The following is a 13,450-nucleotide window of genomic DNA, read 5'->3' as shown; positions in this document are numbered from 1 at the left end:
TAAAATAGAAGGAACCACGTAGGGGGGACAGCTAAGCTCAGATAACAATCAATGATAAGTGTTGATGATCTAATGCTATGGAAAGCGAAACTCCATCGGTCCATTAATCATTAATTTTATAAAAAGTTTAGACATTAGACATTATTCTATGTTACCATAAATTATTAAATATCATTATTCTATGTTACCATAAATTATTAAATATCATCTCTTTGCCTTTGGTTTAAATCCCGTCTTGTCGGTGTTGCTGTTCATTGGATTCAGCTTCAGGTCACACCATACGGACCTACCCGCTCTCAGATTTATATTATGAGGTTGCTTTGCTGTTACTTTCAACGCCATCACACGCCCTTTTCATTTTTTATTTATTTTTATAATACTTATTTTTAATTGATTTTAACGGTAATTTGTTTGAATTTTATTATTCAATTTATTTATATATTAATTAATTCAGACATGTAATTAATATTTATAAATATATAATTTATTTAAAATTATTATTATTATATTAAATAATATATTTATAATAATACATTATCATGAATAATCAAATCAAATTACATTTATGTTATTATTACTTGAGAAGGATTATTTATTCCTATCATTAATCAAATAACGGTTAAACTAAAAACTTTGATGCCATAATATACCATTATTTCTCTTTCTCTTTTTTTTTTAAAAAAAATTCATAAGAATTTAATTAAATTAATTTTTTTTAATAATTTAAAAATCTTTATTTAGAAAATTTTATCTTTAAAACATATAAATATTTTACAAGAATTTTTCTTTCCTTCCAATTAATATAAAGGTTTTAAAAAAAATCTCACTTAAGAAAAAGTTGGAATATATAAAAAAAAAGGGCGTAGTTCACTATAATTGGAAAAGTTCAAAAACAGAATGTGAAAGGGATAAGTGGGAAATCACTTGTATTTTAGGCTTTGCTTGTTGGCATCTTGAGGGCTTTATCATCTTGAAGCTGTTTAGGTCAGCAATTTTGCCATATGGACAACAGAATTTGAATTACAAATAATAATAATAAAAAAAACTAGTGATTTTACTAATTCAATTCAATTTAATATTAATACGAGTTAGGAATCATTCCAATATCGCTGACGACCAGTGGGTGGTTTTGGATATCCACCGGAACGCCGCCGTTTCACCAAAATGAATTGTCGGTGCCCTCGAATTCCCCGATAAATCAGTTGTAATTTACTAAATTACCGCCGTAAGATTTAATCCCCTGAAAGTGGGACCCACATGTAAATCAAAAAAAAAATAACACATAAATATTTATAAATATATTTTTTATTTATTTATAAATATAATTTTAATAAAAATAATAAATTCTATAAATAAATATAAAATATATTATATTATTTTTAAAATAAATATATTTACAATCTTTTATATATATATATATATAAAATTTTAATTATTAAAATAAATTTATATATAATTATTATTATATTAAATTTAAATTATATTAAATGATTAATATTAATATAATTTTTATAATTATATATATACTTCGTATATAAATAAATAAATAAAATTAATATAATATATATTAAACAAATTTAGTATTACCACACGGGCGGTAATACAAAAATTGAGAAATTAATTCAGATTACAGAAATTAATTTTAATTATCTCAAAATTTTAATATTTTATCGCATTTTTAACTTCTTGTAAAATTTTTATTTTAAAATAAAATTTAAATTAAATTTTATTGCACTTTTGTTAAATTTTTTTTATTTAAAAAAATATTTTTATTTAAAAAATTTTATTTTTAAGTTTCCAACTCTATTGTATTTTATAAGTACGGTAAAAGATTGATTCACCCAAATCTGCTTGTGCCGGTGTATTTTAGAAAAAGGTAGCTAGAAATCCTAGACTAGCTGCTTGTGCCGGTGTATTTAGGAGTACTGAGGGAAGATGGCTTAGTGGATTTCAGCAATCTCCGGAAACTTATAACTCTCTTGAAGCTGAATTCTAAGGAGTATACAGGACGTTATTCTTAGCATGGCAGCGGATTGACGTAAGGTTGAGGTTCAAATTGATTCAGAAATGTCTTTAAATTTCATTTGAAAATCAAAGCAGCTGCCATTTCGAATTCATAATCTGATTATTCAGTGTTAGGTGATGTTTCGAAAGGATTCATAGGTGAGGTTGAAGAAAGTATTGAGGGAAACAAATACAATAACATATGTTTTGGCTAAATCAACAATTTCATATGGCTTGAATTTAATTGAATTGGTGTCTCCTCCACCAGAAGCTACTACATATTTATTATCAGGTTCTGTGGGTGCTGTGTTTCCAAGAAAACTCTAATTAATGGAATAAACCCCTCCATTTTAAGTATAAGAAAATAAAAAATTTCAATAGTTATTTGTAAAAAAATTGATTATTTAATTTTAAATTATATTTTATTTACATATTTAAATTTTGATGAATTATTATTTTCATATAAGATTTTATCACCTTAAAATTAAAATTTTTCAACACCCCACGTCGTTGTATCTGACATTTATCTGCATACCTCCAATCGGATCGTCACGCATTTGCATTGGAATAGCGTGTGGGTCCCGTTACATTCCCCATTGATGCGATTTGTAATAAAGAAAGAAGGGAAAAAATAAACGGGCCATACCAGATTGATGCGATTTATTGCACGTACTTGCATCTTAGCAAACCCGCATTGAATTAAATCTCCTGGCGACTCTAATTCTTTTATTATTATTATTATTATTATTATTATTATTATTATTATTATTATTATTATTATTATTATTATATGCTGGTTATTGCCACAATAAGATTTATGCATATCAATTTTAAAATTTTAAGTTTCAATCTTTAATATTCATAATTTAATAAATAAATAAATACACAATAAATTTATTTTAAATTATTTGACACAATATAATTGAATAAATAAAATTAAAAGTTAGAGATAATATTTTATTTAAGTTTAAATTTTATATACTAAATATTACGTTAGAATTTTTTTATATAATTAAGTAAATTCTAATATATGTATCCATAACATGTATAAATTGTTTAAATAAATAAAATTTAAAAATATTATGTAAAGTAATTAATTTCTAAAATGTAAAATTATTATTAAACTATTTACATGATTTACTTATTTATATATATAAAACTAAATTAATTTAAAGAGTACAAAAATGAAATTTAGATAATATAAATTTAAAATAAATCTCAATCTTCTCTCTAGTTTTACTCTCAATTTTTTTATTTTATTTATAGTTTAATTTATTTTTATTTATTATCTGTGTGTGACAATCTTTTATCCCTTCTTAATAGGAGACAGCCGTCATCCTTTAGAATTTAATAATTAATTTGTTACTATATAAATAATATAGAAAAGGAGAAAATAAATTTCATAATAAAAAAATAAAGAAGAAAATTGAAAAATAGCAGGAAATGGGAAGGAGGCGAAGACGAGTGCAATGGGTTTATATAAGTTGGTTTGGTTTCACTTGTTTAACACGGCGGAGTGGGAAGCAACAGACTCACTCTTTATCTTTCTTTCATTTTGTTATTTAGAGATATTTATTTAATTATATTTGAAAAAAAATCGGCGATCGGGGCTGAGGTTTTGAGAGATTTATTAAGAGGACTCGTTGAGGTTGGATCTTTGAGATCTCTACTGGGAAGTGTTCGTCGCACTTCTACAGCTTCATCAATAGTTTCTTTGCAGAGGACAGCAGCGAAGCTACTCAAGTGGAACACTTCCTTTTGCAGACTCAATTTTTTTTTTTTTTTTCTAGTTGGAGTGTTGGATCTTTTAGCCAGACTGCTTGATGCGATTGGTAATTTTTTTTTTCTTAATTTTGTTTTCCCCCCTTTCTTTTTTCAATTTGAATTAGGCTTGCTTTTCAAAATGTTATTTTCTGATTATATTTCAACTTCACTAAAACTCTCTCTTTTTATTTTTTTGTTAGTTTAAATTAGTGTGTTGAATTATGGTCTCTTTTTTCTTTTTTGATGCTCTGAGGTTTTGGGATGGGATCGGATTTGGATCCAGTGTGAGCTTAAGTTTGCTGTTTAAAGTTGACGTTTTTCTTAAGAAAAATTGGGCCCCTTTTTATTTGGTAAACAAAGATTTAACTGAGGATTAACGAAGTTACCAAATGCGTATCTTATCTGTTCTTTGTAGGAGTACTTGCAGATTTATTCTATTCATAATAGCTAGGATTTTAGCATTGATTTTACTCTTTGGTTCTTAGATCTTGTATGTAAAGAGGATAAAAATGAGATGCCTTCTAATTTTTTGGTTTATGTGTAATTTTATGTTTGGTGAATCGTTTGCCTTCTCTTTGTATAGATCTTTTAGAGATTGCACTATACACGACATAGCGTGTGTGGTTGGAAGAAATATTTCTTGTTTAAGAATGACATCTTAGCTTTTATATGCATTTATATATCCGTGGATCTAGTAGCCTTGGGTTTGGTTTTTTGTTTCTTAGTGAGTTGATACTGAATCCATCTGCTAATGGTTTCAGGGGTACAATGGCATTGAAATCTAATTCAGCTGATAGTAGAACTAGGAGTTCTATACAAATTTTTATTGTAGTTGGCCTCTGCTGTTTCTTCTATATACTGGGTGCATGGCAGAGGAGTGGATTTGGGAAGGCAGACAATCTTGCTATGGAGATCACCAAGAATACGGGAGACTGCAATTTAATCCCAAGTCTAAATTTTGAGACACATCATGGTGGTGAAATTGCGACTATCAATGATTCTGAATCAAAACTTAAGGAGTTTAAGCCTTGTGATGCCCATTACACCGACTACACACCCTGCCAAGATCAGAGACGTGCTATGACTTTCCCTAGGGAAAATATGAATTATCGAGAGAGGCATTGTCCTCCAGAGGAAGAGAAGCTACATTGCCTAATTCCGGCACCCAAGGGTTATGTTACTCCATTTCCATGGCCTAAGAGTCGTGACTATGTACCATATGCTAATGCACCATACAAGAGCTTGACAGTTGAGAAGGCTATTCAGAATTGGGTCCAATACGAGGGCAATGTATTTAGGTTTCCAGGAGGAGGAACACAGTTTCCACAAGGGGCAGATAAGTATATTGATCAGCTAGCTTCAGTAATACCAATTACTAACGGAACAGTCAGAACCGCCCTGGACACTGGTTGTGGGGTATGTTTCTCGTTCTTTTTGTTTTCCTTGTGTGGTTTCTGTTTCATGATGTGAATCTGTTGATATTCCTTTTGCATTGTGTTTATTTCCCCAGGTTGCCAGTTGGGGTGCATACCTTTGGAGTAGAAATGTTATTGCCATGTCATTTGCACCGAGAGACTCGCATGAAGCACAAGTTCAATTTGCTCTTGAAAGAGGTGTACCTGCTGTTATTGGTGTTCTTGGTACAATAAAGATGCCATACCCATCTAGAGCCTTTGACATGGCTCACTGCTCTCGATGTTTAATTCCGTGGGGAGCAAATGGTGAGAGCTTCATCATATAAAGGAATTGCTTTTGTTATTTTCTCCTTTTCCCTTTCTTTTTTATTGTCTTTTTATTGTCTTAAGTTGTGATAGATGCACTTTTCTGATGGATTTTTCTCCTTGTAGATGGAATGTATCTGAAGGAAGTTGACCGAGTTCTTAGACCTGGTGGTTACTGGGTGCTTTCTGGACCTCCAATCAATTGGAAGATTAATTACAAAGCATGGCAACGTTCCAAGAATGAACTTCAGGAGGAACAGAGAAAGATTGAAGATGTTGCAAAGCTTCTTTGCTGGGACAAGAAGTATGAAAAGGGTGAAACGGCCATATGGCAAAAGAGAGTAAATGCTGAATCATGTCCTGGTAGACAAGATGATTCTAAAGTTACTTTCTGCAAAGCCGCAGACCCAGATGACGTGTGGTACGAACTGTAAAGCTCGGTTTTAATTTATTTGTCAGCAAATACATGGCCTCTATACACCTTATTATGCAATGACTCTTCCTATATCAAGTTTCTGATTGCTGCTAAATGCTCATTATTTGAAAATTATATGTGATCCAGCTTTATATATTCATTTGTTTGTATTTGTGGTTGCTGACAGGTACAAGAAAATGGAGGGATGCATTACTCCATATCCTGATGTCAGTAGTCAAGATGAAGTTGCTGGTGGGCAATTGAAGGCATTTCCAGACAGGCTTTTTGCCGTCCCCCCAAGAGTTGCCAGTGGTTCTATTCCTGGAGTTTCTGTTGAGACATATCAGGAGGACAATAATAACTGGAAAAAGCATGTAAACTCTTATAGGAAAATCAATAAGCTTATTGACACTGGAAGGTATCGCAACATTATGGATATGAATGCTGGAATGGGAGGATTTGCTTCTGCACTTTCGTCTTCCAAATTCTGGGTTATGAATGTTGTGCCTACTGTAGCTGAAAAAAGTACATTGGGTGTCATATATGAGAGGGGATTGATAGGAATATATCATGACTGGTAAGATGTCTGAAAATTTTACTATCTTTGTTCACTGTAGTTTTTAAGCATCAGTTTTAGCAATTCTGTTGTTTCTTTAGAGTGCTTCAGTAATGTTTAACATTTTCATGCTGCATGATGAGGAAGTTTAATGTTGTTTAACCTACTTTTTCAGTATCTCCTCGTGGTGTATGGCTTGTAAAGTTGAAGTGCCTGCTAATATAATGTTCCCTGAAAAAATTTACTTTTCTATGGGATAATGGGCCTTGTCCTGTGCTTGGTTATTAATTGTTAATGTGTCCCAGATGTATCCAATGTCTCTTTCTGTTAATTTTTGTTTCATTTCTGTTGTGTATAATGTTAACCGTCATGATGTACTTCTTTTCTTTCAGGTGTGAAGCTTTCTCCACATACCCAAGGACATATGATCTTATTCATGCCAATGGACTTTTCAGTTTGTACAAGGACAAGTAAGATTTCATTTAATTATTTGTTTAATTACGTGGTCAAATTTTTTTTTTTTGCTTAATTTGCATCCGGTTCTTTATTCATTGAATAAGTCCTTGAGTGGTGTTCCTCAGCCAAAATTTGAATAATAAAATTTTAGCATGAAACATAATTCATTATAGTTGAATATTTTCAGGTTTTAGCATGAAGTATGATATTGGTGAAGTTGAATATTTATATCTCACTGCTCAGGTTCTTTAGCTGAATATTTTCAGTTGGCTTATTTTTTAGCATGAAGCACAATTGTCCTCAGGTTGAATATTTTCAGTAAGAATGTTAGCTACTAAGCTGATAAACCAATATTTTCTTAGCTTGAAGTTTATTTGTCTTCACTGTCGGATAACTTAATTTCAAAGTTTTGTAAATTTCTCAAATGTTCCACCACTGTGAAAGCAATTTGCTAGTGAGGGTTCTTGCTGCCTACTTGAATGGAATCTGTAGTTCAAGTGCTGATCATAAATTAGGGAACCTGGGTTGTGAACAATCTTCTCATATTGACATATAATCCTGTGGGCTAAATTTTTTTGGTTCAGTCTACTTCAGACCATATTTACCTGGTCTCTAGATGTTGTCAAGCTTATTGTAGGCCTAATATATGTTCCTAGAATTTGAGCAACTTTGGTTCCTTGATTCTTCGGTGCAGTGGCTTTATAGCTTCCATGACCTTTGCATGTGGTATGAGCATTCTTAGCCATTATCTTACCCATTTGCTGATTCATTGGCTAATTATTAAGCAATTTACCTTCAATTGTAACTCAAGTTTGACACTATTCGGCTCATAAAGTATTTCCTAATAAATTGATTCAAAGCAGTTCAATTCAGTTTTGTGGATTAAAGGGTGCAGAACATGCAAAGTTGTAATGGCTTTTGCATGACATTCAGTATAGTTGAATATTTGTATCTCGGAGTACAACTGATACAGCTGCATCAGTTTACAAGAATTAATAAGCTTTGTCTCACTCTATGATGAGTTTAATCTTTTATATTTTCTGCAAATGTGCCTATGCTTGAACAGTTTAGTTAATTACACTTTTTTGGATCACTTGATTCTTGTGTTAGATCAATAGTGGGTTTTAATTCGCATACCATTGAAGCTCATATCAAGTGATCAAATGAATGCAGATGTAACATAGAGGACATTCTTCTTGAGATGGATCGAATTTTGCGACCAGAAGGTGCAGTTATATTCCGTGATGAAGTTGATGTGCTTGTTAAGGTGCGGAAGCTAGTTGGTGGAATGAGATGGAGCACCAAAATGGTTGACCATGAAGATGGTCCTCTGGTTCCTGAGAAGATATTAGTTGCAGTGAAGCAGTACTGGGTTGCCGGCGGCAACTCCACATCCTCACAGTGATCGGAGAATGGGAATGAGATTGAGTGAAAGTTTGGGACATGGTGAGCTGAGAAAGCGGGGATTATATGTTATACGAGGTCTGACATGAACTGATAACTATTTAAGCATGAACATTTTGATTGCAGAGTACTCTCTATTCTTTAGCATAGGCACACGATATGTATTCAATGTTTTAACGATTATTAATTAGCCATCTCATTTTGTAGCAGTAATTATTAATAGACGGATGATCAAAGAACTTTCTTGGATTATTTGGTTTGTCAATTTACCGGAGGATTAATTTACACAACATGATTAACGTAAAAATAATTTTCTTCTTTAATGATTTTTTTTGTTGTTAAATCCCCACTTTTTAGACTAGTGTTTCAATATAACAGCGTATTAACTTTGTGCTATGTTTGGATGAATGATTTGAAATAGACACCTGAATTATGTGATTTATTGTTTGCTTGGTTATATTTATGAGATTTATCAATGTGAATATGAACTTGTTAAAAGTAATTGTAAAATGACAATTCTTTTATAGGATATTCTACATTTATGAACATAAACTAAAGTCATGATTGGGGAAAGGAACAGAAAGTCCTAAAGAAAGTTCCAAGTGTAAATTATCCACTTGATCCACAAGGCAAATGAACTAACAATCCAATTCATTTAATTGTAATGCTGATAATTATCCAAAAATAGTATGAAATGCACATTATGGCGACTCAAACCCATCTATTTTAGTGCATCATGCAATCTTTTTTAAAAGAATAGGAAAAATAAACATTCAAATTTACGTCTACGTCTATCAAATAAGTGATATACTTTTAAATCACTAATAAATGATATATTTTTAACCATTAATAGGTCAAGCTAGATGGTGAATAATATAAGGTAAAAAGCCTTTTTAAACTCCTGTGAATTAGTTAAATATTTACTTAAATTCTCATCAATATTTTTTTTTGTTCGTTTAAGCTTATCAAAATTTAAAAACAGTAAAATTAAATCAAATAATTATTAAAAATAGATCAATCGAGTCCAGAACCCATCAAGCAAAATTACTTGTCTTCAAATGGGTAAAGGAAGTTGCCTCACATCTCCAACTGGCTACTGCACATCGTAGATGCTTATTAAGTGACGGTAACAGTCATGGATTTCCTTCTTATTAATACATAGCTATTAACGGTTAGCTTTGTATCGAACATTTTTATTTTGAATTATTATATAAATAATTAATCATTAATATTTAACTGTTAACAAAATTAACCGTTAACGATAATCACTAAAAATTAATATTTAACTGCTAATAAAACTAACCATTATTAAAATTACTAACGACTATTTAAATCAAAATAACTAATTCAACTATTCAAACCGCCAATATACTATTCAAACCGTTATTAAATTCGAGTTTCATCTCTCCGACTTTCTTATTAAATGAATCAGCCAAAATTAAGCTTAATTGACCTTCTGATGAAATGACTTGTATCATCTCTTCAAGTTGAATTGACGTGATGTCTGAGATCATGCGATCAAGTTGGTCCTGAACCAGTGAACACCCTTAGCACCAGCAGCCACCATTTAAACATATCAACGTTCATGTCAATAGTCAATAGATGAATTAATTTCCAATACCCATATCTTTAATTAATCAAGAAATAATTATATCCACAAAATATTAACTGCAAACAAAAAATCTATATTTTTAGCACACTGCTATAACTTGAAAGATGATATTTTGATCATCAGAGCATGGATGTGTCAGTTAGGTTACAAACATATGGCCCTACTCTTGCTAACATCTTCAGCTCCACTTGCCTACTTATAGCTTTAGCTGATGAGTTCTCTTTCTCAGTATGCCAAGCAATTTCTAGACGAAGATAAGTCTCTTTCTTCCATTATTTCTTCTTTGATCTACAGCTCCTCCACGTTTGGTTGGTGGACAAGGAGACCTCTCTGGCTTATAGCCTTCTTCATATTCAAGACCAAATTATTCTTGTCTGTCTACGAGAACTTCTGATTGCTCTTTTTGCTGTTGGGTCCTTTTCGTTTTCCTTTTTGTAGCTTTGTGTGCTTCCTGTTGGGTTCTTTTCTTCCTTTTTCTATGGTTATGGCCACCTTAACATCAGTTGCTAGCCTCACGCACGCATTGTCCTTGGACAGCAGCAGGAGAAATCTCCGTGATGTTTCCTTCTCTTCTTTCTTAAACAACTCGGAGGAAATCGTCGTTCGGAAACTTGCAGAGTCTAATCAAAATGTTAGTTCTCAGGAAGATGAAGAAATCGGTGTATTTGGTGCTGAGAAATACTTCAATGGAGGGATAGATGAGGACAGTCCAAGAATTTCTAGAACTGTAATCCCAAGAAAATACCACCTGCCACCAAAGAAAGATGCACAATTAAATGATCATATGGTCCCTATAAAACCCAGTGTTCATCCTGCAACTCCCAGTGTTCATTCTGAATCCAGTTCGAACAGCCAGAGCGCGTTGCTGCGAAGCGTTCACAGAAGAACTTTACAAACAAAGACAAACAAGGTTCGTGGAAAGATTGGCAAGAATATTTTTGCTGCCCTTGGCTGCAAATGCTCTTGTTCTGATAAGGATTCTATTGATGTTGACGATGAACATGTCGGTGAGATCAGTTTCAAGAAAAGTACTAATGCTGCTATGCTTCAAGGCAAGGCCATTACAGAAGAAGAATGTATAAAGGCTGGTCTTGATCTTGATCATAAACCACGCTCAAGATCACAGCTCGAGGGCTTGGAGAAGTTGGGAACTGGAATGAACAAAGAGAACTCTTTTAGATACCCAACTTCAAATTCTGAGGCAGGAAATCTACCCAAAAAATTGCAGCTTCAACAAGAATCTATAAAGCCGAGGAAATCACTAGAAGTCTTTGGATCCCCAGTACATGGCAGGAGAAGCCAGTCCTTCAGAATTGAGAGGAGGCTATCCATGTTGTCTTGGGATGCAGCAGCTCCAAGAATGGAGGAAATCGATTATTCTGCTACATCTGGTGGAGTTTACAATGATAATGATAGCGATGCAAGTTCAGACTTATTCGAGATTGAGAGCCTGACAGGAAAAGTAACCCCATTTCTTACAAGACAAGGTTCAGATGATGTCACCTCTGGCTGTCTCACCCCGACAACTTGCTATGCACCGAGCGAAGCCAGCATAGAGTGGAGTGTGGTCACTGCCAGTGCTGCTGATTTCTCTGTAATGTCCGATCTTGAAGAGCTAAAGCCACCCACGACAGCATCATCAAGTCCGATCAAAGCCTTTCTTAATTCTGCAAATGCAAAATCTGGAATTGGCAAAGACTCCCCAAGGCGCCGCCGTTCCAGCATCTTGTTGGGATGTAATAGTCACCAAGCTGTAAGTGTTGCAGGAGACGCTTACAAAACAAATGATAATGCAAGTTTTGATTCACGAACACGTCGTACCTCGGGTTTCTACGAGCCAGTTACAAGGTTTCAGGCTGAGACAAAGCCGATGGGATTCCATCCCAGACAAAGGCAACATGTCCTTAGCACCCATTTACAGAGTTTCCATTCTTCCTACACTCAATAATCTCAATATTTCGTAACTTCAATATTATACGAGGCAATAAAGTTCCCTCTTTCTTATCTGTCTCCCTCACTTCCATCTCAAATTTGATTCTGTATTCAATTATCCTGTAGTTTATGATACTGTGCTTCAGAATCAATCTGGTTTTTCTGATCATGGATCTTGGTTTGTAAAGTGACCCTTAATAGCTAATGCTTAATTATTTACAAGGCTACAAATCTATCTTTTGGTCACTTGTAGTGTAGCAAGTATAAACCTGAGGACAATGACAACTCTCTTAATTACCGAACTGCGAAGCCAATATTGTTGGGGGGAAAAAGAAGAGAAAAGATATTACAACCAGCAGGAAATGAAAGGAAAGTGCAGCAAGAAAGAACACTTCATTTCCCTTTTGCAAGCTTTCCATACATCTATATGCACGACTAGCAGCAAACAATTCGCTGCCAAAAGGGCAAAGACGCTAATCAACTCCTGACTGGAAATAATTAATTCTGATTCCTACTGTAATAATTCAATGTATGCTTCCACAATCAATTCTGCAACCACCATGTTAATGAGGTGGCCCATGGTTTTATTCCATCCTATCAATTTCATCCATATTATATGTAAGATATTAGTTCAACTTTGTATTTTCTTATGGATACCCAGACAAGATGTGTATCTTTGTCCATTTCAGATAATACTAGTATTATGGACACAGTTGCCTCCCTCTTCACCTCTGCACATTTTGCAATTCTTTTCTCAAGCTTTCTCATATAATTGAGGAATAGCAATTGTAGTTCTTACAAGTCTCTTTAAAAATGTGGTAATATGTCTGAATTCAACGTACTTCTTTACCTAATCAGGATACTGGAAGTAGTAATTGTAGAACTTGACATGTTCAAGATGGGAACGAACTTTGATATTATATTAAGTTTGGAGAGATGATTGATCATATTAAATATTTAATTTATTTAATGATTAGCCAAATTGATAATGCAACCCTTTCAGCCTTATATATTTTTAATGTGAGATTCACAATAAAAAATAATTAAATATTATGGCAATCATTGAGACATCATCAGCAAAGAAAGAAACAAAAAAATGATGCAGAATTTCTAGCTGGAAGAAGCTCATTTGTGGCCACCACAAGCAGAAGAAGTGATGAGACGTATTTAAGAGAACCTGAAATTATTGAGTTAGCTAGGCATCCATCTTCAGAAGTCAAGATACAACTATAAGAGTTTTTGTGATGGGCCACCTGAGAGAGGCAGATTTTAAGGTTCTCGGGTTAGTTAAGTTGGGTGGGGTGAAGTTAGACGTGGCCAAGTTCGAGCCGGCGGTTTGATTTATTTTTTTAATTAAATTGAAATTAACTCGATTTAAAAATAGTTCAAAGATAGTTTTAAATTTTTAACAGTTTTGATTTGATTTTAAAGTAGGTATGGTTATGATTTTTCACGATTCTGATTTCAACTAAATCTAAATTATAAACAGTGAAGCAGAGGGATTCAGTTAGGAAATCTGCATTTTCAGTTCATTTTAATTGGGGGGTTTGGAATGTAACCGTTGAGATGGGTTTGATCCAACATGG

General features: G+C 33.0%; 2 protein-coding genes across 2 annotated transcripts; both read left to right on the top strand.

The window, feature by feature from the left end:
- Window positions 1-3,446: 3,446 nt before the first annotated feature.
- Window positions 3,447-8,572, top strand: LOC110615226 (probable methyltransferase PMT2). The gene is made up of 7 exons (XM_021757002.2): window positions 3,447-3,836; window positions 4,530-5,184; window positions 5,279-5,489; window positions 5,616-5,910; window positions 6,092-6,481; window positions 6,853-6,930; window positions 8,090-8,572. Exons 2-7 carry the CDS (start codon window positions 4,537-4,539, stop codon window positions 8,319-8,321), a joined length of 1,854 nt encoding a protein of 617 aa, XP_021612694.1. The 5' UTR covers window positions 3,447-3,836; window positions 4,530-4,536; the 3' UTR covers window positions 8,322-8,572.
- A 1,088-nt stretch (window positions 8,573-9,660) lies between these two features.
- LOC110615119 (protein PHYTOCHROME KINASE SUBSTRATE 1) lies at window positions 9,661-11,933 on the top strand. Its single transcript, XM_021756831.2, has one exon. It carries the CDS (start codon window positions 10,411-10,413, stop codon window positions 11,878-11,880), a length of 1,470 nt encoding a protein of 489 aa, XP_021612523.1. The 5' UTR covers window positions 9,661-10,410; the 3' UTR covers window positions 11,881-11,933.
- The last annotated feature ends 1,517 nt before the right edge of the window (window positions 11,934-13,450 follow it).

Source organism: Manihot esculenta, chromosome 5 (genome assembly GCF_001659605.2).
Source record: "Manihot esculenta cultivar AM560-2 chromosome 5, M.esculenta_v8, whole genome shotgun sequence".
Lineage (NCBI taxonomy): Eukaryota > Viridiplantae > Streptophyta > Magnoliopsida > Malpighiales > Euphorbiaceae > Manihot > Manihot esculenta.
Note: the sequence above shows the minus strand (reverse complement) of the source record. Positions and strands in the feature narration are given on the sequence as shown.